Source organism: Antedon bifida, chromosome 5 (assembly GCF_963402885.1).
Source record: "Antedon bifida chromosome 5, ecAntBifi1.1, whole genome shotgun sequence".
NCBI lineage: Eukaryota > Metazoa > Echinodermata > Crinoidea > Comatulida > Antedonidae > Antedon > Antedon bifida.
This window is the reverse complement of record NC_136230.1, coordinates 23856650-23881893: the sequence shown is the minus strand read 5'-3', so window position 1 is coordinate 23881893 and position 25244 is coordinate 23856650. Positions and strand designations below refer to the sequence as shown.

At 32.2% G+C, this 25244-nt stretch overlaps 1 protein-coding gene across 2 annotated transcripts in view; it reads right to left on the bottom strand.

The window, feature by feature from the left end:
- The window catches only part of LOC144842231 (gamma-aminobutyric acid type B receptor subunit 2-like), a 78618-nt gene that overhangs the window by 11404 nt on the left and 41970 nt on the right, over positions 1-25244 (bottom strand). The window contains exons 3-8 of one of the 2 annotated variants that reach the window (XM_078698640.1): positions 24899-25036; positions 6207-6377; positions 3953-4078; positions 2563-2628; positions 1526-1723; positions 695-934 (exon numbers count right to left, since the gene is read on the bottom strand). In XM_078698640.1, the coding sequence (XP_078554766.1) occupies positions 695-934; positions 1526-1723; positions 2563-2628; positions 3953-4078; positions 6207-6377; positions 24899-25036 (939 nt within the window). The remainder of the gene's footprint in view (positions 1-694; positions 935-1525; positions 1724-2562; positions 2629-3952; positions 4079-6206; positions 6378-24898; positions 25037-25244) is intronic. The other variant, XM_078698641.1, reaches the window with a different exon arrangement.

The following is a 25244-nucleotide window of genomic DNA, read 5'->3' as shown; positions in this document are numbered from 1 at the left end:
AAACCAAATATCAAGAAATGTTAGTGTATAATTTTATTAATAGACGAAGAATGTTTGTTATGTAGGCCTAATATATTAATTTTAAAGACAATGCAAGATTTAAAATTAAGGTTACAGATTTGGTTGTGCTTTGAGTGTTAAATCATCTATATTTATATATTTAGTAATATACTCATAACTTCCATAAGCTTATCGATTTTGTTCTTTATAGTATCAAAAAAATAAATAATAATCAATATTTAGAACGACGTTAGATCAATTAATGTTTTATTATATTTACGTGCTCGTTAGTCGTTTCAATCCCGTCGCAATATCGCATAGCGCTATTCTTTGAACATGGCCTTGGTAAAGGGTTTGTAAATTTAATGACAATGCACGATTTAAATCTTAAGGTTACATATTGGTTGTGCTTTGAGTGTAAATCATATTTATTTATTTAATAATATACTGATAACCCTAAGGCTATAAGCTTATCGATATTGTTCTTTATAGTATTAAAAAAATTTAATAATCAATATTTAGAACCACGTTAGATCAATTATTGTTTTATTATTGCTACGTGCTTGCTCGTCATTTCAATCCCGTCACAATATCGCAAAAATAGCGCTATTTTTTTAACATGGCCTTGGGAAAGTGTTTGTAAGTACAGTACTGAATGTACTTGTTGTTAGAGATTAACAAGTAATAAACTCACGGAAACACCAAGGAAATCGACCGTTTTCATTTTTTCCTGCATCAAGGTCGTGATGTTGTATTCGTCTTCGTACGTAAAGTTTAAGAGGCCTAGGCCCCTTTGAGACAAATCTGCTTCAGTTGCATTAAACGCAAGTGCAGCCGCCCAAATAGCATCATAAGCGTAGGGTGCTGGTACTACTGTTTCCGCCAAATCCTCATCGAACTTTTGCAACATCTTTTGTCTATACCATTCCGGTGTCTAAAGGGGAGAATAGTATAATACAGTTAGTGTATTCTAAAATATTGATCATTATAACAACGAAAAAAAAAACCCGGAAAAATACACCTTTCTATATCGATTGTTGATGGTAATGTATACAAGAAACAAAAAAACAAACAAAAAGCAAACATCAAACTGCCAGACAAGGAAGTTCCTCGAATACGTACAGAAAGATAAAGAAATTTCTCCTGCTTTATGTAATAAATCTGTTCCTGTCTTCGTTCCGAATTTGATTTTAATCAATAATGTAATGTTTAAAATTGTACAGAAATGATCTAATTAGACCCAGCGTGATACACCAATTTTTGGTCGCGTGGACGCGACTCTATAGTTCACTATGTCGGTCGGTCGGTCGGTCGGTCTGGTATCACTATGCGTTTTAGCACGCGACTTATGGCTGTTGGCCTTGTTAAATATTAGACAACCTTGTTTTAACCAATTACAAGCGGATGTGTTTAACGTACACAAGCATACAGTAGCTTTCTTTCAATCCACAGTAGGCATACACACAAATAAACATAGTATTACTACTAGTATTGTTATACAAGCAGTACTGGATAATATATTTACATAGTTTGAGATAGTTGGTTTATCTATATCACTGATGACATCCCAGGATACTGCAATGTAACCCTCCACTGCTTCAGCCATCTGCTCGGGGGTACATCCGTAATGTGTCTCCGTATATGACATGTTCCACCAGTCTACTTGGTAGTAACCGTAAATCATCCATACATGATTAGGCCCAGTCAAGCCTTGTTTGTACGCCTAGAATTATGATTATACAAACAAAAGATTGTCATTGTGACATTACCAACCAATTGAATTGAAATATTTTATTTATACTGGGCGACCTCTTCAGTCAAAGACTGGTCTCCCAGAGGGTCCAGATCAGTAGCTGTGTGATGTACTAGTACACCAGGATAACCCGCTACTCGTCTCGAAAGATGTACTAGGTTGTGCACATGGACCATGGAGCGAGTGAGCCTCGAATAGGCATACATAGGCCTAAACGTTGCAACATCATCAATCGCTATAATTATAACATCAGTAAGGATCTACAGTGAACAATCGCTATAATCGTGATAACAGTATCACTAAAAAATGGTAAAGTTGTGATAAGCTTAACACTAAATAGGTATAATGATGATAACATTACTCCTGAAGGATTGCTACGTTATCACCGAACAATCAGTATAATCGTGATGACATTCTCACTAAAGGACTGTCGAAGTTGTGATAACACTATAATTTATAACCGACAAAACAGTATTATCATTATCACTAATCGGTATATTTTTGATAACATCATCACTAAAGGTTTCTCATAGTTGTGATAACATTATCACTAACAATCGGTATAATCGTGATAACATCATACACTAAAGGTTTCTCATAGTTGTAATAACATTATCACTAACAATCGGTATAATAGTGATAACACCATCACAAAAGTTTCTTATAGTTGTGATAACATTATCACTAAACAATCCGTAGAATCGTGATGACATTCTCACTAAAAAAAATCCATAGTTTTGATAACCTTATCACTGAACAACTGTATTGGTATAATCATGTTAAAATTATCAATATCAATATCGTTTTACCTGACAAAACACCATAACAGCTTCATATTCATAAAAATTTCCAATTATAATTCTTGCATCTTTACGCTGTAAAATTCAACAAAACAAATTAACTTAATACAATTCCCCTTTAGATTTACTGCAGTAAAATATTTGTTCTACGTATTTAGTAATTTCATTCTCTTTCAGCTCTTTCAATTATAACAATACTACTCAGATAATAGAAACTGTAGAATAATGAATGAATAATTACATTTTCTTTTACCATATTTTATTTCATTTATTTAATGAAGAAACTAAAAACCTAGATTAAAAAAAAAAAAATCAAAAAACGCCGTGTAAAAATAATAATAGTTTACCGTACAATAGAACAAAATACTGAACCATCATAGCAATAATACACCAATATATAATAATTATATATAATTTATGTATTGAAACCGACACTGACTGACTTTGAAACAAGGTTGACCTAATTTAATGAATCATTTATCCTAATCTTCCTTAGTAGAGCGCCATACTTTGAAGCAAAGTACAATCTACCGATGCTTCATGCTAATTATTTAATGGATAATAAATAATTTTAGAATATGACAGAAATAAACACGAGTCACTATGAGTAAGTTGCATTGATAAAACATTACGGTAAACGTTATGTATACATAGAATCGTCATCAAACATTATCATCACAAATACCGACCACATTTTTATAGTAAACCGATAGTAAACAATGTGTTTAAATTAAATTCATGATGAACGTATTACAATTCGGTAAGATTGAACTATGAATATAGGTCAATCATCATATCGGTCACACTATAATTAAATTCATTGTTCACTAAAACGCAATACTGTCCTAGATCAGGAAAAGTTCTTAACTACATGTTTTTATAAATTAAGATTGTGTATTATTCACCAGTATAATATGTAGTTTTAAATTAATTTAACTTGAATGAATATAATAACATTTATATTAAATTAATTATATTAAATATTTCGGTCATCCATTTCCAAACACAAAATACTTATTATTATAAATAAATAAAGTGTACATAAGTACATAACCTATGTGGGCCGGCCAAGTAAGACAATTCCAACTTATGTTATGTTACAAAAAAATTATAGAAAACTAACACAATAATGCTTTGAAACATTAAAGAAAATAACAGATTTACGAAAATGTAAGTGGATGTACTGGTACCGTAGCTATTCTTTCTAGTTCTATGTCAGTGTTAACAAAAACCGGTTCACATGCATCTTTCACATTCACTTAATCAGAAGAGCTTAGATGCAAATACATACATTTTTTTGTAAATCAGTTTATCTACTGAGTTGTCTAATCCAATAAACAACAAAACAATGTGTCTTGAAATGTTTTGTTTTGTTTTTTTTTAAATCGCATGCTTTTACCTTTAAGAATTTGAGTCGGTCGTTTGCTCCGCTATTATGATCAAAACTTTCAGAAGCGATAACTTCAATAGTGTAATTGGTTTTCTCTGAATGCTTCTGCAACCGAGTACTGAAATCCCGCATGGCCTAGAATAATAAATACAAATATACATTAGAAGCTTTAAATTATGTAACTCTAAGTTGCTGAAGCTAGCAGTAAGATGCTGAAGCAGTAAGTTGCTGAAGCAGTAAGTTGCTGCTGTACCTGTACGTTACTGTTGTAGCAGTAAGTTTCTGGTGTAACAGTAAGTTGTTGTTCTATTGTAAGTTGCTGTTGTAGCCGTAAGTTGCTTCTGTAACAGTAAGTTGCAACTGTAACTGTAAGTTGCTGTTGTAACAGTAAGTTGCTGGAGTAACAGTAAGTTGCTGCTGTAAATATAAGTTGCTATTGTAACAGTAAGTTGCTACTGTAACTGTAAGTTGTTGTTGTTGCAGAAAGTTGTTGTGTTGATATGGGATGTTGCTGGTGTAACTGTATGTTGCTGTTGTAACTATGTACAACTGTTTTAACTGTATGTTGTTGATGTAGCCGCAGCTGTAATTAAATACGGTATCGGAATGAAAGATAAATAAATAAATACAATCTTATTAATAATATTGATTGTTTGGTATTTGTCTGCAAAGTTAACTTTTGCCTATATATAACCATCATAAGTTTGTATATTACAAACACGATGAAACAACTATGTTCATTTCCTAAATGTTTTATTTTAGTTTTGTTATGCCCAACGGGAATATTAAGATTATATTGCAAATTTAGGTTTTTTACTATAACAGTATAGATGCCAAAAGTGCAGCGAGCAAGTGACACAGAAAAAGGTGGAAACAAACGTAAATCAAATATTACCATCTAATGAAAATTATATTCAGTAGAGATTTCGATTTGTATGTCAAGATGTAAAGATTTAATGGATGTTACCCAAGAGAAATTACTGTCGAGTCGTTATAGCTATGTATCCCCGCATCTTATAATGTCAATAATTTAAGTAAAGTAAAATCGGGTTCAAAGTACAACAAAACCCAAAAAACTAATCCTATAGTCAATGAATAAACATAGATCCGTTAACTTTCGAAGACACGCGGCGAAAGGCCCGTTAATTCAATGTTATAGTAAGCATCTGTGTAATGTTTAAAACCCAATTTTAAGTTAAAATATTAAAAAATGGAACACCATCACTACCACAATATTACTGGTTATTATCATCTTTATCACAGCTAATAATCGTCATAAACATTTACAAACATGTTCGATACCAATATCATATTCACGATCGTCCTCCCCACTTGTATTGGCGGTATCATCTTCACAAACGTCTTTATCATCACTTGCCACCGTCATCTTTACACGTGTCTTTATCACTAGCTCTATCACCGTTATCACCATTTACTATCCACTTTTTTTGCATCACCAAACTAACATCGTCACGATGTAGACATCACCTTTGACGTGATACTTATAAACTGCAACAACTTTTGTCATAACATCACTATCATCTTAACGATCGCTTTCATCACAACTTATCATCGTCATCATAAAATCATGTTAATCTCATCATTATTACCATACACTCATGTCGTCCTCACCACCCATCGTCATAGCGTTCCTCTTCACCACATCAAATATAATTTCCACTATAACTTTTTATTTCGTCGATCACTAAACAATCAATAAATCCTACCCACCACCAACATTTCTCGTCATAACTTTTTATAACCATCGCTCCTCATCACACAATCATCAATAATTACAGTCGAAAGTATTCATTATTTTTCAAATATTTCCATTATTTTTTCAGATGATTTACGACATTAAAAGGAATTACAAAGAAACATTAAATGAAAAATGTAATACGTTTGTGTTAAAATGATAAAGTGGCATTTCAGATGTTGTCTGTGCGCAGAGAGCCTACGTATATCTAGGGCTAATGTGATGAGTTATTTGGCGAAAAACAGTCTCTGTGGAGTAATTAAACAACCGTGGTCGATTTCCGTTCTTCTATTTTATTACCGGTCACCGATGCATTCAGTTATATAGATGCAATGACTTCAAAACCAATGTCCGCTTAATAAACCTCAGTTTCAATAAATAACACGAATGTTACACACGCATTGATGTTTGTTGCCGTCGAAAAAAAAAAGAAATTAATAGTTTTGCTAACAAAGCAACTCCATAACATCTTCTTATAGATTAAAAATACTTAAAAAAATACTTTACTGATGAAGCGACATCTTGGTTCGAATGAAGGGTGGCAACTTTTGTCCAATTCCAAGCCTCAATTAACTTAATTCGTGGTCGGCTAAACTCGGATGAAGACGGAATAGTTCGGTAAAGTGTCGGATGTTCGGTTCGATCAGCTAGTTGCGGTGAATGAGATCCATAAGAAATCTAAAAAAAAACACAATATATATTTGTTTTGTTACAAAGTTTCAGAAAACCACGGCATTCGTATAATAATTAGTGAGAATCTTCAAAAGTCAAAAAAAAAACCTGTAAAAATATTTGTTTTTAATTGTCAATTTAGAACTATTAGTATTTGAAAATACCAAATTTCAAGTTGTTTCGGCTGCTGCAGCTGACACTAGTTTTCATTCTCTTTTTACCGATTTACATTTAGACTTATAATTTTTACTTTCTTATGTTTGTATGCATGTTGATTTTTTTCTCTTTTAAAAAGGGAATATTGTTGATGTCACAAACGCTTTAAAAGATCTCGAGTTATTTGTATCTTTAATTATTACGTATCACGCCCTCTGTTGATCTCGTAATTTTGCCGAGTATTTTACTTAGTTTTTGAGCACTTAATTTATTTTTATTTAGAATTATTTGTTGGCGGTTTAAAAATTTTCTCTTTGATCAACTAATTGAAACGTTTCTATTCTTCGGCTAACTGAACTGCGCAAGTCATTGATCTTAAAACTAAGAGGTGATTTTCAGCTGCTAATTAATAATAATGAGGAGAACGCATGTGTGACCAAGTCGGTTCTCCTTTTTACTTAGAATAATGAACATCAAAGTTGTTTGGATTAAATGAGCAATTTCTTCGGATTTCAGTTAAAGTAAAAGTTTTTTACAGATAAGTTAAAACAAAATTTTAGTGTTTAAAACAACTATTAGAACGCTTAGTTACAGTGTTCCGTGTCTGATACAGTATGCATTGGTTGTCAAAGTAATAACACAAACACAATATGTCTTTTTAGGTCTTAAATATATCACTATACTCATTTTAGAAAGTTGATATATGTCCAAACGAACTTCAACAGTACAAATCTAATAATCTTTGAAATAGAACAAACTAGTCTATAAAATAATACACAAGTTGTTAACCTAATTTAAATATGCAGTTAATAAAATATAATTTTATTATCGCTTCTACATTGAAAATACTATATTATTTTAAAGTTATTTTTCACTTTATTTATTAATAATACATTAATGCAATAACGAAATACATAGAAATACACTAAAATAATTTTATTTTTAACAACAATAAATACAGGATTACAATCCGTATATCAGCAAAATCTAATATAGGTTTGAACTCAAACTGATGATATTTTTTTTATAAATGGAAAACATATTTCAATAGGTAATTAAACCAAAACTCTTAAACTAATCTTATGACAGAGGAAGACATTATACAATACAAGGTACATAATAATTATCATTGAACTATTTTGTTATTATGAAAACAGTTTAGAAAGAGAATGATATCTACGAATTAGACTTTGGGGAATTTGAAGTTTCAGTGTATTTAATCAGACAAAACTATAAAGTAAACAAATTGAATATACGGTGATAGAAATGTCAGACAGATGTCAAATTAGCAGATAAAGTGGTTTCATGTCGGGCTGTATTAGATAAAAGAAAGAAGATTTTCAAATGTTCAAGTACCTGGAAAACAGGGTTATGTATTGCTCTAAAAATGAATATGAAACGCCATTAATAATTGAGTATTGCCATATAATACTTATCGTCAGACTATAACGGAACGGCTTTGCACGCGCGCGTCAAATGTGTGCTGATGACGTCACTAGTGAAATACTAGAAGAAATTTCATGTTGGCACTTGTATATATTGTATACTGTGAAACCAGAATGAACTCGAATTCGAATATTATTTTTAGAAAACATGATATCATGTTCGTTTTATAAATCGTCGTCACGAATCAGAAATGTGTTACAATGGACCGGCACGACCCGGCACTCCTACGTTATACCGTTTAGCGATACTTTGCCGCTTAAAAGCCATAGTATTAGCGTTTCAATATAAGTAGACGTTTGGCTTAAAAATTGAAAATGTTTGCATTAAAGTGAAGATGTTTTCGTGTGATTCGAAGTACAGTGAGATTGTTTATGGTATTTTTCAGTCATTGCCCAATGATTTAAATGTGTGCAATTTTTGAAAAATATTAGTTTGAACTGAAAAATGTAAACTTTACTCCGAATTGCACTACGGTTAATGCATTGTGCTTATATCAAAGTATACTACGCTAAAGTATGCGTAAATACTTGCTCGACCACGTCATGAGGTTTGAGTTTATCCCATTGTTGTTGGCGAGTGTGGATGATGGCATCATCATTATCTGGACTTGTTCAAGAACCTTTGTGTCACTGACGATAGTACACAAAGTAATTAGAAATTATAGATTATATGATGTTATAAAACAAAAAAACATTGCCTACTTAGAGGTGAAATATAACATTATAGAACCTCCAATGGAATAATATTTTGATGGATTTTCCCGTAGTGAAGTTTATACCATTGCGTGTTTCCAGGTATAACCCTTATCTATCCATATCTTGAGAAAACAATCAATGGAAACAGTCAATGCATCGTAGCAGAAATATCGAACTCAGTTTAACAAAATAATGTGTTCTTTAAAAACGTTACTAAACATCATTTACCGAAAATGGATTAGCACAAATTTCGATCGAATCACCAGATGAACCAGAAAATATTTGGAATCAACATAAGCCTTAAAAAAGTAACATTTCTTGATATAAACACCACTTGGTATGCTGCTGTAGGCCTATACGACAGAAATTATCTGTCCTATGTGAATTGGCCTTTTCCTTCCTATGCATTCGTCTAAACTACAACATTAATATTTAACACAATTACAAGGATATTGATCATAGACAACATTGAGATACTTCCCCCGGGGTGCCATTCGTGTCCAACAAGAATCTATCTAATACAATAACTATATAAATCAGGCGACAACATTAGCAATACTAACTAACTAACGAGGACAAACAGTCGTGCAATTGTTTGGACCCTACGGTGTTTGCCTTCGGATAAAGGAGACATTTAGTATCTAGATTAACCAATTCTAGTTCAATGAAACGATCTTCATTCGTTTTTTAAGAACAATGTTCCAACTATTAAACAATTAACAAATTACTGAATTGTTAGCAGGAATATACGATATATACGGTCTCATAGTTTATGTGACGAAGACTCAAATACATCACAAATGTCCTCAGTGTATTGACCGATATAATTAGAGTGTAATTCTGTTGTAAATAAGGTAAATTTCAATCAATAAACTGGAGTTAAGTTCACCTAATTTTAAAAACGTAAAGATTGAATTATATCAAGAAAGAAGCAAACTAACAACAAGAACTTCATTTAAAGAAAGACTTACAGATTTAAAAAAAAAAAGAAAAGGAAAAGATCAATCTGTATAAAGAAAAACACACTTATAATGAATATATTTATTTTTTTATAAACCAATTAGGACAGAACCAATTATAAGCCGCCCGGTAATATTATATTTATCCAATTCAATACGGAATGAACTACAGTATTTAATAATAATAATAATAATAATAATAACAAAAATTGAAGGGCCATTCCATAAACCGCCGTGCCCCATGCTTTTTCTCTGAACCAAATTAAATTTGATATTTATCTCCATAATTTTAAAGGCCTTAACATATAATGAATATCAACACACCGTGCAACATAAGCAATTATTAATGCATTTTAGAGGAATCTCACTCTTATGACCATAGTTTAATTTACTGTTATGAGATAAGGATTTCTCAAGAAATCTGATGTCGTATGTACAGTGGCGTATTCAGGATTTTGAAGTTGGGGGGGCCCGGAATTGCCAATTTGCCGACAAAATTAGTGTCATTACCTGTACATAGGGCCTACACCCCGATATACACCTGATCAATATATGTTCTAGGATTGCATAGTCATATGTTGTCTTATAGGGATAACGATGCAAAATTATAACCAAATTAAACATTATCTGTTAGTATGTTGTATTAATATTACAATAAAAAAAGAATTACGAAAATCTGACTTGTATTTTTCGAAATATAGGGTCTAAAACATCGCCGAAAAAGATCGTTTTTAGCCACGAAAGAAGTAAAACCATTTGTGGCCGGCCTCAGTCGACAATTCTATTAACTACGCCATTTTTGGTTTAAATAATTACATATGATTACATTTTTAATAATTTTATATATCACCCATTGGAAATATCAATAAAACATGTTATTAAATGCTTATAAAATATAAAAAGTTGTTTACTTAACGGAATTCGGACAAATTCATTGCTCTAACTTTGTGTATAACGAGAGACCATGTGAGTTCATGGTACTACTGTACACGCGCGAGAGAAAACATTCCGCTGCGGGTGATTCGCATCCACCAATCAAATCAAATCAGCCAGAATCCAAAATCATTCAACCGTGACCAATGCCGATAATCACGGGAAAGCTTAGCTTTGATTGGCTAACGATGACATCATATCACACAATGGTGGTTTTCTAGTTGAGCCTCACGAAATATTATGTTCCAAAAATTAAATACATGGATATTTTTTATGGTATGTGTGCTTTTTCTTTAAAAAATTTGAATAATAAAGGCCTCATATCGAGAAAAAAACGGGTTTTTGGCACTTATAATAAATATATCTTAGAGAAAAAAGCACATGGCATGTGGAACTATATAATCTTAGCGTAGGAAAACATACAAATCCCAGGTCAACTGCAAAAACAAGGTTGAATAGGATAAGGTCACCGGACCGTTCAAAGACTTTTTGAGAGTAAACAATCTAGCGCGTACGGCCGTACGACGTGCAAGATGAGAAAATATTTTAACCTAATTTTTTACGTGTTTGGTTAGATGTAATGAAAATAAAAAATAGTTGATCTGAAGGGAATAATATGATATGTAAATAAACAAACACTCAAAAGAATTATGTTTACAGTACAATTATTGTCAGAATAATAGTTTATTCTTATTTGCTTAACTTTATTTTTCCCCGGCACCTTTGTTTGCCGACGGACGCGATGATGTGCCGACGGACGCCAAATCAGGGGGGGCCCGGGCCCCCCGGCCCCCCCACTGGATACGCCACTGCGTATGTATGAATTATTAGTACGCATGCACCGTGGAAATTCTGATAAACCATGCGCATAATACTGTATGGTACGGTTTGTGGGCAGCGGTTCGAGGCGTGTTGAGTTTACGAAAGGGTCAAGTACATTGCCGGCAACCAGAATGCCTTATCTAACGGTTGGGAGGGGATGAAGGATATGAAATAGCTATAAAATGGATGATGGATGTAATTGTCTTTGCTATAAAACATACTGAATAATGCAATTGAAAGGGACGAGATGCAAACAAACGCATAAACATCCTCTCAGCAATCTAACCAATATTTGCATCGAAAACAATTTTTCTGTGCGTAAGATCGATGTACGCTTGTTTAACAAATCCGTGAACGATCATAGGAAGAACATAAAGCTTTTTTAAAAAAATGATACAGTGTAATATTTGCGATTGACAAACTATACTATACAGAACCATAAAGCAACGTAGGCCTAACTGAATTAATTTCCAAATCGGAATATGTCCGTTTCGCGAATAATTGTTTTACGTATTGCAAGACAAAACACTTTTTTACTGGTAGTTTACGTCAAAATCCACATCCTGCCTGTAATTAACATATTACCAGATCTAAAAGACAATATCCTCGCGGCCCATAACGAAAACAGAGACATTCGTAGGATAACTGGATTTAATTCCATTCCCAATAACGTGTCATTAGGGACCAAACAAGGGACAGATAATACATAACTTGTCATACAAGCTCGTTAAGATTTGAAATGGCCTCCTAAACGGCGTGTTCGCGGCTTATTTTAAGCTGTTCGATATATGAGAAACGCAAATCAACGAGCGTACTCCATTAGATGTTGAACTCTTGACATTTAGAGGGCTTTCAAGAGGACTAGAGAAAGGGGCAGACTGATTATAGACATGTGAAACAAAATAACGCGCTAGATCCACAACTTCCAAATTCTTAAGCACACGGCGCAGAGAGCTTTCGTAAACGACCTAAAGTTTTATTTTTACGTTATTATCATAGGCACGCCTATAACAAACTAATTACCATTGTACGTTGACGTACAAATCCACGACAACCAGCTAAATTCATTTTCACTTTATTTACACATCTTTGGCCGGTTATATAGCATGAGAACATCTTTTATAACCCGTACTTGTAATCAACATCCGAGTACAACTCCTTCTTCCTATTATGTCCGTTTTTATGAATTGCGTCATTCATTAGTATTTAATCACGCATAACGGATTGTAACTAGCGCCATCACAGTATTCGATGTATGTGAATCAATCAATCTGACTCTGTGTTACCTTATTATTCGTATATCAATGTTGTATGATTTTTAGAAACATGAATGAATTATATGAATCCTAAGTATAATTCTTTGTTCACATCTGTTGGCATTCATCTACAATGTCAAGATTAGCTTTTTGATTTATTTTACTTTCTGTTTTAAGAAGTAAAGGAAATTCAATTTTACCTGCTGCCATCCAACACATTCCACAATAACTTTTTTTATTGTTATATGTTTTAATATTGGAACGATAATTCATACAATTTAAAAATTGATCCAATAAAGATTGTAAATTTCACGTAACGATTCATTGTATTTATATTTATTGTATTTTGTAATTATCCTTTTAGCAATCACTATATTTTCACGAACAACAATTTATTTTTGCGAAATATATAGGACTTTGTAGTGTTAACATAATCATAATAAGTTGTAATGCTTTCTGTAAAATTGTTGACATTTCTTTAACTTTCCAAGATTCAACAAGATTTGTAAAAAGCTTTTCGTGATTTAACTCTGACCGCATGAGAGTCGGAATCGGCAAAGAATCAGTGCGTATAAATAAATAGCAAAACATTATAATACTGTACCATGTAACACAGCTTACTGCAATACACCTGGTATTTCACACGACTTAGCTTGGATAGCGCCGTACTTACTAATCACCAAAGCTAATGGCCGGTGTATTTAAGTATGGGATTTTAGCTAAGATAAAAGATACACATATAGGGTAAGCATTGACACAATTAATCAACTATGCTACTCTGGAGAGAGTGCTTAATCCGAGGATAAAACTATTACAACACTTTAAGATGAATGTCATAGGTTGTTGTATTGTAATGTATAGTATATAGTTATTCTATGTGGTTTCTTGTGCTTCAAACAAACCACTACATGCCATTCGAGAGCTAAAGCTCTCTTGATACTTTGTTGAGGATACCCGACTAGTTATATTATGCGTGGACATAAAACGGAGAAATATCGGTACTGGGGGTTTATAGGGTATACAATTAGACCAGTGTATTTTATTTTGATTTTATTTGATCAGTATTTATTGAGGGTGATCCATCCAGCATAAGTTGATCATTAGGGACAGTAAATACATAATAAACTATACAAATACAAAATTAACAAAGATAAAAAAAATAAATATATATAAATATACAGTAGTACGTTATGATATTGTAAAAAGCAAGATGTGGTGTAAATAAAGTACGAATGCATTTAGCTTATTGTTGTTATGTTGTACTTGTCGTCAGAAGCTTATTGACCGACATCATAGTACGTTTGACTGAGTCAACTATTCTTTTAAAAAAATGATATAAAAAACAATAACATTTCATTTTATTGTGTCCAGTTAACACTCGGATATTTGAATTTGTTATTTTCCGTCCTGTCCGTTCTATTTAATAGATTAACATTATTTCAGTTTCTATGCAAATTATAAGATACAGCGCATGTATGTGTGTCACATGATGCAAGTGCATTGTACCAAGGTAATCTAACTACAGGCTACGACATAATCTGCCCTTACATACACCGCGGAGAATATGTACGTAGCATTGTTGTCGCAGCCAAACATACGATCAAATAACTGTTTTGAGTTTCTATCTTGGCAAGGCGAGCTCAGTGTCATGTTGTTAGATTGGCTGTACGCATCATTTTAAGGACAGGGTAAATACAGTGACATTAACATCGGTTACAATTGTACATAGTAATATCATGTTTAAAATAAACATCGTAGCCTAATTGTTATTATTTCATGATCCTCGTAAAATACAAAAAATATGTTAGTTTTATCAAGTATGGAACTTTTCATATGTCATTCCAATTATACAAATATATAGTTTTGTTATATATTATAATGAAATATTTTGCGTTGGGGAACAAGAGAGATTGTAGAAGTTTTAAGCAATCACCAGTTAACATACGCGCCAATGTGCCGTAAAAACAGAGCCAAATTTAGAGTAGTTCAGCTTAGTAAATTGCATTCCAAAGAGCTATTTTATTAACGCAATAAAGACTTACTAAGATCTTCTATAAACAGGTTCTAAAATAAAGAATGTGTTTGAAAAAAAAACACAAGCTTTTTACAGTTGATTCCCCAGTGTGTGAACACATACTTCAAAATCACCGTTGAATGAAAGTTACTGTGTAATAGGTGGGCGATAAGAGAGCTCTGGCACTGCAGAAGTTTAACAAGTGCATTTCAGTCAATAATTTAGCATAGAACAACTGTTTGATATTATAATGTATTATTTTCCTGAAATTATGGTGGTAACCTGATTTCCACCTATATTTATACAAGTTAAGAGGGTTTTTTAAAAAGTGACCACTATCAATCCATTTCGTTTTGTACTCATCCGTTGTGGGCAGTGTACTTCAAATTTGTGACGTTGGCTAATACTAGTATGCAATACGTTTACATAGATAAATACTAGATTAGATTATAGATTAAATGGGTATAATATTATGTTTTATTCTTTTCGACCCCACATCTTCCTTTCAAAACCTATCCAAAAAGTTGTTTAAAACCTTTTACCGGAGCAGAAACGCAATACGCCCTCATACGGTGGGACAAACATAAATTAATAATATACCATTGGTCCTTCCGAATTCCTTTAAAATAGGTCTACATGATAAACTAGAATTTAATTCGTCACTTTGACGAATTATAGGTGATCATTTTTATCATTTTTATTGACATTAATATTTTTAAACATGCACGTATGTTAACATACGATCGGAAAATGTTGATGTATGCCATCCTATTATATACGCTTATAGTGCTGAGTTGTGCCTATTATATGCCATATACATGTACAGTATATACTGTATATCTATATGCAGTGTAGCATTGGTGAAATTACAGACACACATCATGTTCTAATTTTTTTGGTATGATGACATTATCAAAATAAACTTGTGGATAACAAGATCGAAAGATAATGAATTAAGCAATAAAATATAACAATTGGAAGAAAATTTTGCACATAGAAGCGCGGTGAACGCTCTTTGAAATTTGTATAACTTTTATGAAAGAGACAAAAAACTACTTTTTAACTTCAACTGGCCATATCATAATGTCACAACATCCGATAGACTTAACTTTTATATGAATTCATATCTACATTTCATCAGCTTTCATAATCAATTATAATCATCAAGGTCACCTTTAATTCTTAAAAGCTGTGAGATATTCAAATTTACGGTGAAGGACAAATTACACAACCTACGTTATTCAAGTTTTTACACGTGATGACGCCATCAAAATAAAATGATGGCAACTCATGATAAAGATAATTAATATAGCAAGCACATACTGAAATCTGAGTGAAAATCGGGCTCAAATAACGGAGATACGCTCTATTGAATATGATAATCTACAAAAAAAGATAAAAAATCCTAATTTTTAAATTCAAGTGGCCATTTGATGACGTCACCAAATTTTTTACGTCAAATGTGTACATGAATTCATCTCTACAACTCAGTAGCTTCCATAATAAGTTAAAAAAATTGGGGGTCACCTTCCATTCTGAAGAGTTATATTCATTTTAAAAAGGTCTTATTTTTTACCATTTTTAGCACTTTTGTACAATTAATGTGCGCATTTTGTCATTTTTAACGTGCTCGTATAGAACTATTTTAAGTCAGAATGGACTCAAAATCGGTGAATGTACTAAGAATTGTGAGTAGAATATGATTTATACATCACATTTTATTTTTTACGCTTTCTAAGATTCGCGTGCGCAAAAACGTGTTTTTGCGCAGTAATTTTTTGAAACACGCAAATGGTCTAATTCATGCTCTAAATTGATCAAAACTTAATTTTGGAGCTTTTTAAATTTTTAACACGTGATTTCACGCTTATGACCTTGAAACGCGCAAGTTCTTATTTGCTAATATTTTTACCCTTGACCTGAAGTTTACGTGTAGTGAATTTCATTAATATGTGATAATGAATTATGGAGATATGATTGATAATGTGATTTCACAAAATGGCGTATAAATGACGTCACGGTTGAGTGATCACGCTGAAAAGCTTATTAGGATTAAGTTACAGTATTTGAAAGGTATTGTGAAATTTTTGTGAACATTGACATTTTACTTTTTGAGATAATTGACACACAAAATCTGTACAGAAAGAAATAAAGCGGAATAAGATTTCATACAATAACAATAGGTGATCATTTTATTCTAAATGATCACCTAACTAGTGTACTCCTTATATGTTGTGTTAGTGACGGTTGTAACAAGTCTATATTGATATAGGCTACTAGAATCCAATATGAAACGACAGCGTACTTTGAATAATGAGTTGCAATCGATAAATTCGTCGCAAGGAAAAAAATCATTTTTATGGTAGATTATTTGTATAAAATTGTTTGATTTGATGTTTTTAATTACAGATATTTTTAATTACAGGCCTTTTGTAAACAAATCCTCAATCCAGCTTTTTGGCTGCTACGGATCTTGATTGCCTTAGTGAATTGTTTTTAATGTTTTTTTGAAAGAGAAATAAAGATACCGAGATATATAAAAAGAAGTATATTTCTTAAGATAAGAGAACTTCAATTTGAATGATTATAAAAGATCGATCGTATATTTGGTTATTCTAAAGGTGACCTTTAGCTATTATGTTTCCAGTTTCCTTTAACGTAGCGTAGTAATGACACTTGGCTCAATGATGACACTTAATAAAACGAAAGAGTATCATTACAAGAAGACGACAAAGAAAGAAAAAAAGTCGAGTGTTCTTATGAGCATAGTTTTACACTAAGTAAGAAAGGTTATTGAAAGATTTTTAAGGAGGAGAAAATAAGTGTAGTACTGTGAGTTGTTAATAATGTACACAATAAAGAGCACGTCGCCATCATCATTCGAAATTTGAGTGAGTGGCCGAGCGGTGCAACCGTAACATGTATCCAACATCGGAAAGGGTTCGAGACTCACTCCAGTGTCATGTCTTGCTCTTGTGCACTTTAAAGAAACATAGACATGTAAATTTATTCCAATTAAAAACCAAAAATAGTTCTCTAATCTTCGTCGCACAAAAAGCTTACGATTGCTCCCACCTTTTGGCCGCGGAAGCACCGATGGGATTTTAAAAATCGGGTACGTTTAAACTCGCAAGAAAACAAATACGAATCTGAAACAGAGTTAAAAACGATGATTGAATATTGAAGAAATTCAACGTAAGCTTCAAGATTTCAAAGAAAAACAATCTCAGACAGTCGGGATTAATAAAATAAACCGACTGAGGGAAAATCTTAAATTACAGACTTGCGTAAGACCCAAGCTTAAGTTGTTTTACAGTCAATAAAGCTTAAAAAATGTTACGTTGCCGCCGGCTTATATGTTATATTTAGATATCCAGCCAGTAATTCATAAACAAATTTTGGTTTATTACATTGCAATAAACTGACAAAACACACACAGACAAATTATATATTATACCGTATCACTGAATCATTCACTTAAACATGTGATTACTACTGAAGCAGAATTGACATTGGGGTTTAAACAACGACAGTATAATGTTTTTCTGTTATAGACAAGGAAGTTGTATACCTCCTTGGTGAGACCATGAAGAGAAGGGCCTAGAAGAATAAGATAAAGAGTAACATCCAATCAAATTCGCATACACCTAGCTCTTCGACGCTAATTGAATGATTTTAGACGAGGCCCTGCCCAACCCCCGTACCATGTATTTAACTTTGATCTGTCACATGTTAGATCTGAGCATGCGTACATCCATTTTGTGCTAGATGTGAAATTATCACCATGAAGATACTACAAAGAGCCTAACCTACTTGTCGGATGATTTTCTTCCAATCCGATATACGTTATTAGGTGATCATTTAGAATAAAATGATCACCTATTGTTATTGTATGAAATCTTTATTAGGTGATCATTTAGAATAAAATGATCACCTATTGTTATTGTATCAAATCTTTATTCTTCTTCTTATTCTTATTAGGTGATCATTTAGAATAAAATGATCACCTATTGTTATTGTATGAAATCTTTATTCTTCTTCTTCTTCTTTCTGTACACTATTTTGTGTAACAAATATCTCAAAAAGTTAAATGTCAATGATCACAAAAATTTCACAATATCTTTCAAATACTGTAACTTAATCCTAATAAGCTTTTCAGCGTGATCACTCAACCGTGACGTCATTTATACACCATTTTGTGAAATCACATTATCAATCATATTTCCATAATTCATTATCACATATTAATGAAATTCACTACACGTAAACTTCAGGTCAAGGGTTAAAATATTAGCAAATAAAAACTTGCGCATTTCAAGGTCATGCGCGTGAAATCACGCGTTAAAAATTTAAAAAGCTTGAAATTAAGTTTTGATCAATTTAGAGCATGAATTAGGCCATTTGCGTGTTTTAAAAAATTCTGCGCAAAAACACGCGTACAGAGAAAGCGTAAAAAATACGATTTTTTTCTACAAATTGCATCCTACTCATCTTCCTTGGTACATTCACCAAATTTGAGTTTATTTCGACTTAAAATAGTGCTATACGAGCACGTTAAAATGACAAAATGCGCACATTATTTGTACAAAAGTGCAAAAAATGGTAAAAAATAAGGCCTTTTTAAAATGAATATAACTCTTCAGAATGAAAGGTGACCCCCATTTTTTTTTACTTATTATGGAGGCCAATGAGTTGTAGATATAAATGTATATACACATTAGACGTACAAAATGGTATGACGTCATCATTTGGCCACATGAATTTTTAAAAAAGGGTTTTTCCCCCTTTTGTCATAGACCACCATATTCAACAGAGCGCAACTCGCTTATCTGTGATCGATTTTCTTTACATTTTTAATATATTCTACCTCAACCAATTATGTTACTTATGAGTTGCCAATATTTTCATTTGGATGATGTCATCACGTCTTAAAATTTAAATAACGGTGGTTACGTAATTTCACCTACAAGGTATATTTGAATACCTTACAGCTCTTCTGAATTAAAGTTGACCTTGATTTTTATAACTTATTATGAGAGCTGGTGAAATGTAGATATGAATTCATATAAAAATTATGCCTATCAATAATGGGACGTTATCATATGGCCTATTGAAGTTAAAAAGTAGTTTTTTCGTCTCTTTCGTCAAAGTTGTACAAATTTTAAGAGCGCGAATCACGCTTCTACGTGCCAAATTTTCTTCCAATTGATATATTTTATTGCTCAATTCATTATCTTTCGATATTGTTGTCCACAAGTTTATTTTGATATTGTAATCAGTGCCGAAAAATTAGAACATGATGTGTGTCTGTAATTTCACCAATGCTACACTGTACATAGATATACAGTATAATAATACTGTACATAATGTATATGGCATATAATAGGAACATAATAGGCACAGCACTATAGTATAAGCGTATAATAGGATGGCATACATCAACATTTTCTGATTGTATGTTAACATAAGTGCATGTTTAAAAAATATTAATGTCAATAAAATTATAAAAATGATCACCTATAATTCGTCAAAGTGACGAATTAAATTCTAGTTATTTATTTCTCTCTGTACAAATTTGTGTAACAATTATCTCAAAAAGTTAAATGTCAATGATCACAAATTTTTCACAATGTCTTTTAAATACTTTAACTTAACCATAATAAGCTTTTCAGTGTGATCACTCAACCGTGACGTCATTAATACGCGATTTTGTGAAATCACATTATCAATCATATCTCCATAATTCATTATCACATATTAATGAAATTCACTACACGTAAACTTCAGGTCAAGGGTAAAAATATTAGCAAATAAAAACTCGCGCGTTTCAAGGTCATGCGCGTGGAATCGCGCGTTAAAATTTTAAAAAGCTCAAAATTAAGTTTTGATCAATTTAGAGCATGAAATAGGCCATTTGCGTGTTTTAAAAAATTACTGCGCAAAAACATGTTTTTGCGCACGGGATTTTTAAAAAGCGTAAAAAATAAAATTTGATGTACACATCACATTCTACTCATAATCCTTAGTACATTCTCCGACTTTGAGTCCATTCAGACTTAAAATAACGCTATACGAGCACGTTAAAAATGACAAAATGCGCACATTAATTGTACAAAAGTGCTAAAAATGGTAAAAAGTAGGGCCTTTTTAAAATGAATATAACTCTTCAGAATGGAAGATGACCCCCAATTTTTTTAACTTAATATGGAAGCAAATGAGTTGTAGATATAAATGTATATACACATTAGACGTACAAAATGATATGACGTCATCAAAAGGCCACTTGAATTTAAAAATTAGTAATTTTTATCTTTTTGTGTGGGTTATCACATTCAATAGAGCGCATCTCCGTTATTTGAACCAAATTTTTGCACAAATTTTAGTATGTGCTTGCTCAATTAATTATCTTTCTCATGAGTTGTCAACATTTTTATTTTGATGACGTCATCACGCGTAAAAACTTAAAAAACCAAGGTCGTGTATTTTCAGCTACACCATACATTTGAATATCTTACAGCTCTTCAGAATTAAAGGTGACCTTGAAGATTATAATTTATTATAAAAGCTGATGAAATGTAGATATGAATTCATATAAAAATTAGGCCTATCGGATGTTGTGACATTATGAAATGGTCAGTTGAAGTTAAAAAGTAGTTTTTTTCTCTCTTTCGTCAAATGTATACAAATTTCAAAGAGCGCGCATTGCGCTTCTACGTGTCAAATTCTCTTCCAATCCGTATATTTATTTGCTAAATTCATTATCTTTCGAAATTGTCATCTTCGAGTTTATTATGATAATTCCATCATACCAACAAATTAGAACATGATGTGGGTCCCGTAATTTCACCTATGCTACACTGTATATAGATATACAGTATATACTGTATTGTATATAACACATAATAGGTACAACTCAGCACTATAAGTGTATATGCATCATGTCATAGGATGGCGTACATTTACGATCGCATGTTAACGTACATGCATGTTTAAAAAATGTTAATTTCATTAAAATGATGAAAATGATCACCTATAATTCGTCAAAGTGACGAATTAAATTCTAGTTTATTTTTTTTTTTATTATTGGTTATCCGCCTCAAGCGGATAAGCCCTTGGAATTGTAGTGTTTCTTTTTTTTATTATTCTTCCATATTTCCGCCACTTGTTGTGTTCAGCTTTTCTCTGCAACGTGTTAACATAACATGTTGTAACTTTGTAAACATTTAGACATTTAACTGAAGTTGTACTGCGAAGCTTTTGGACGCTGTCAGAGCCACGTAGCGTAAGTTACGCGCGAATTTCTGAAATTCTTAAATTGATCATAACTTGGAAACAAATAAATATTTTTTAACGAAATTTTCAGCCACGGTTGCTTCACATAAATTGTAAACTGTTTTATCGCTACCGAATTTTGTAACATTAGAAAGTGCGCGCGTAAACGGCGTTTGAAATTTTAAAATGCTTCAAATCATTTTCTGATTAAATTAGCGCACGTTTCAGGTCATTTTAAGCGTTTAAAAAATTCCCACCAGATGCGCACATTTTCACGCGCGCACGGCGCAGGGAACGCGTATGAGCCTTTATTTTGCATAGACTGTGTTTTTCAAACTTCAGTTAACAATTTTGCGTTATTTTATTCACTATTAGCGTTCCACGAGCACGTTAAACATGACTGGTTGCGCACGTAAAATGTCTAATAATTGTGAAAATGTTGCAAAATATGTCTACTTTTAAAAACGATACAGTTCATCAGAATGCAAGGTTACCCCCATTTTTTATTTTATTTTCTTGCAGTGTATGAATCATAGGTCTGATTTATTATAGTCTTGAATGCTAAAAGGTGTTTGATGGCTACATTATGTGCATATTAAATATAATTTTTGAAATTTTGATCATCAAACAAACACTAACATTTTCAAAGAGCAAAACAATAAACATAACGTTTATCTTTTTACTTCACATTTTAATATATAAAACTTGAAAGTATGAACTTTCATAATATGTTACTGTTTAAAATGTGTGAAGATTTCATTATAGTAAAAATTATGATTTAGTTTGATAGGTAATAATCAACTTGCATCGAGGGGTTCACGACATACCGAATGAACGAGTAATTGTTCTTCGGATTTTCTTCAGCAGGTGCTCATATGGCTCGATGTGTAGTGCAACCGACTTTGGTATCAGAGGTACCGGGATCGAATCCCGTCACGGGAAAATAATTAAATAAAAGGATTTATTTGCTTATTACACTGAAAGGGAGTTTTATTTTCGAATAGGCTACTTTTTGGAAAAGTCATGATTGAAAAGTACTTGAATGCGCAAGATACGTTTGTTGCGGGCGGATAACCAAACTCGTCCTCAAGTGACGAGTTAAGATCTAGTTTTTTTTTTTATTCTTTCTGTACACTTTTTGTGTAACAATTATCTCAAAAAGTTGAATTGCAATGATCACAAAAATTACACAATGTCTTTCAAATACTTTAACTTAGACATAATAAGCTTTTCAGCGTGATCACTCATCCGTGACGTCATTTATACGCCATTTTGTGAAATCACATTATCAATCATATCTCCATAATTCATTATCACATATTAATGAAATTCACTACACGTAAATTTCAGGTAAAGGTAAAAATATTAGCAAATAAAAACTCGTGCGTTTCAAGGTCATGCGCGTGAAATCGCGCGTTAAAATTTTAAAAAGCTCAAAATTAAGTTTTGATCAATTTAGAGCATGAATTAGGCCATTTGCGTGTTTCAAAAAATTACTGCGCAAAAATGCGTTTTTGCGCACGCGAATCTTAGAAAGCGTAAAAAGTAAAATTTGATGAATAAATCATATTCTACTCACAATCCTTAGTACATTTACCCATTTTGAGTCCATTCAGACTTAAAATGACGCTATACGAGCATGTTAAAAATGACAAAATGCGCACATTAATTTCACAAAAGTTCTGAAAATGGTGAAAAATAAGGCCTTTTTAAAATGAAAATAACTCTTCAGAATGCAAGATGACCCCCAATTTTTTTAACTTATTCAGGAAGCTATTGAGTTGTAGATATGAATTCATGTACACATTTGATGTACAAAATGTTGTGACGTCATCAAATGGCCACTTGAATTTAAAAATTAGGATTTTTTATCTTTTTGTTTAGATTATCACATTCAACAGAGCGTATCTGTTATTTGTGCTCGAATTTTGCACAAATTTCAGTATGTGCTTGCTTAATTATTTATCTTTCCATGAGTGGTCAGCGTTTTCATTTTAATGACGTCATCACGCGTAAAACCTTGAATAACCTAGGTCGTGTAATTTCACCTACACCATACATTTGAATATCTTACAGCTCTTCAGAATTAAATGTGACCTTGAAAATTATAAATTATTATGAAAGCTGATGAAATGTAGATATAAATTCATATAAAAAATAAGCCTATCGGATGTTGCGAAGTTATAATATGGCCAGTTGAAGTTAAAAAGTAGTTTTTAAATTTCTTTAGTCAAAGTTATACAAATTTCAAAGAGCGCGCATTGCGCTTCTACGTGCCAAATTCTCTTCCAATTCTTATATTTATTTGCTCAATTCATTATCTTTCGAAATTGTCAACTTCAAGTTTATTTTGATAATTCCATCATATCAAAAAATTTGAACATTGTGTGGTTCCCGTAATTTCACCTATGTTACACTGTATATAGATATACTGTACACTGTACTGTATAGAGTATATATTCTATGACACATAATAGGTACAACTCAGCACTATAAGCATATGCATCATGTCGTAGGATGGCGTACATCAACTTTTTACGATCATATGTTAACGTACATGCATGTTTAAAAAATGTTAATTTCATTAAAATGATAAAAATGATCACCTATAATTCGTCAAAGTGACGAATTAAATTCTAGTTACTATTAAGATTGTTCCCACTTATATGTAGGCGCAATATAACTGAGTTGACCACAAGCGACAGTTCAGATGAGCATCGCGTCGTAATTAGGCCTATAGTCAAATTTCTTGCAGTGTGCTTACGCCCTTCGTTGCGTCCAAGTGGGAACCGATCTTTATAGAATAGTAGGCCTACTAATGCTGGTCCGTGATGAACATAACTCAACAAAACAAAACTCAAAATTTGAAAGTGAAATTTAATTATTATTATTATAATATGGAAAACAGAAAAAAACATGTGATATGTAATAGTGATTCTTCTGCTACTGAGCCAGAATTTAATGTTGACCTTACCTGAATAAGATTCATGATTGCTGTAACCTTTGACATGGCTTCGGTAACCTCTGCCCTAAGCCCACCAATGACAGCAGATATTTTAGTAGTCGACGAATATTGCTCGAAGAGCTTCATCAATGCCAATCCAACTCTATTCTGTAAAAGAAATAAAAGAAATGCTAAGTTATCAAACAGGTAAATAAAAAATACAATTTGTATAACAATCATGTGTGTTTCCGAGAGGCAAATTTAAAACTTAATAGAAAACAAATTTTAAAAATTATAAATAAAATTAGTGTAAAGCTTTTGGGTCATATTGCCGCAGTTGAAAACAGTGACACGGAGAAAAAAATGCAATTTTACA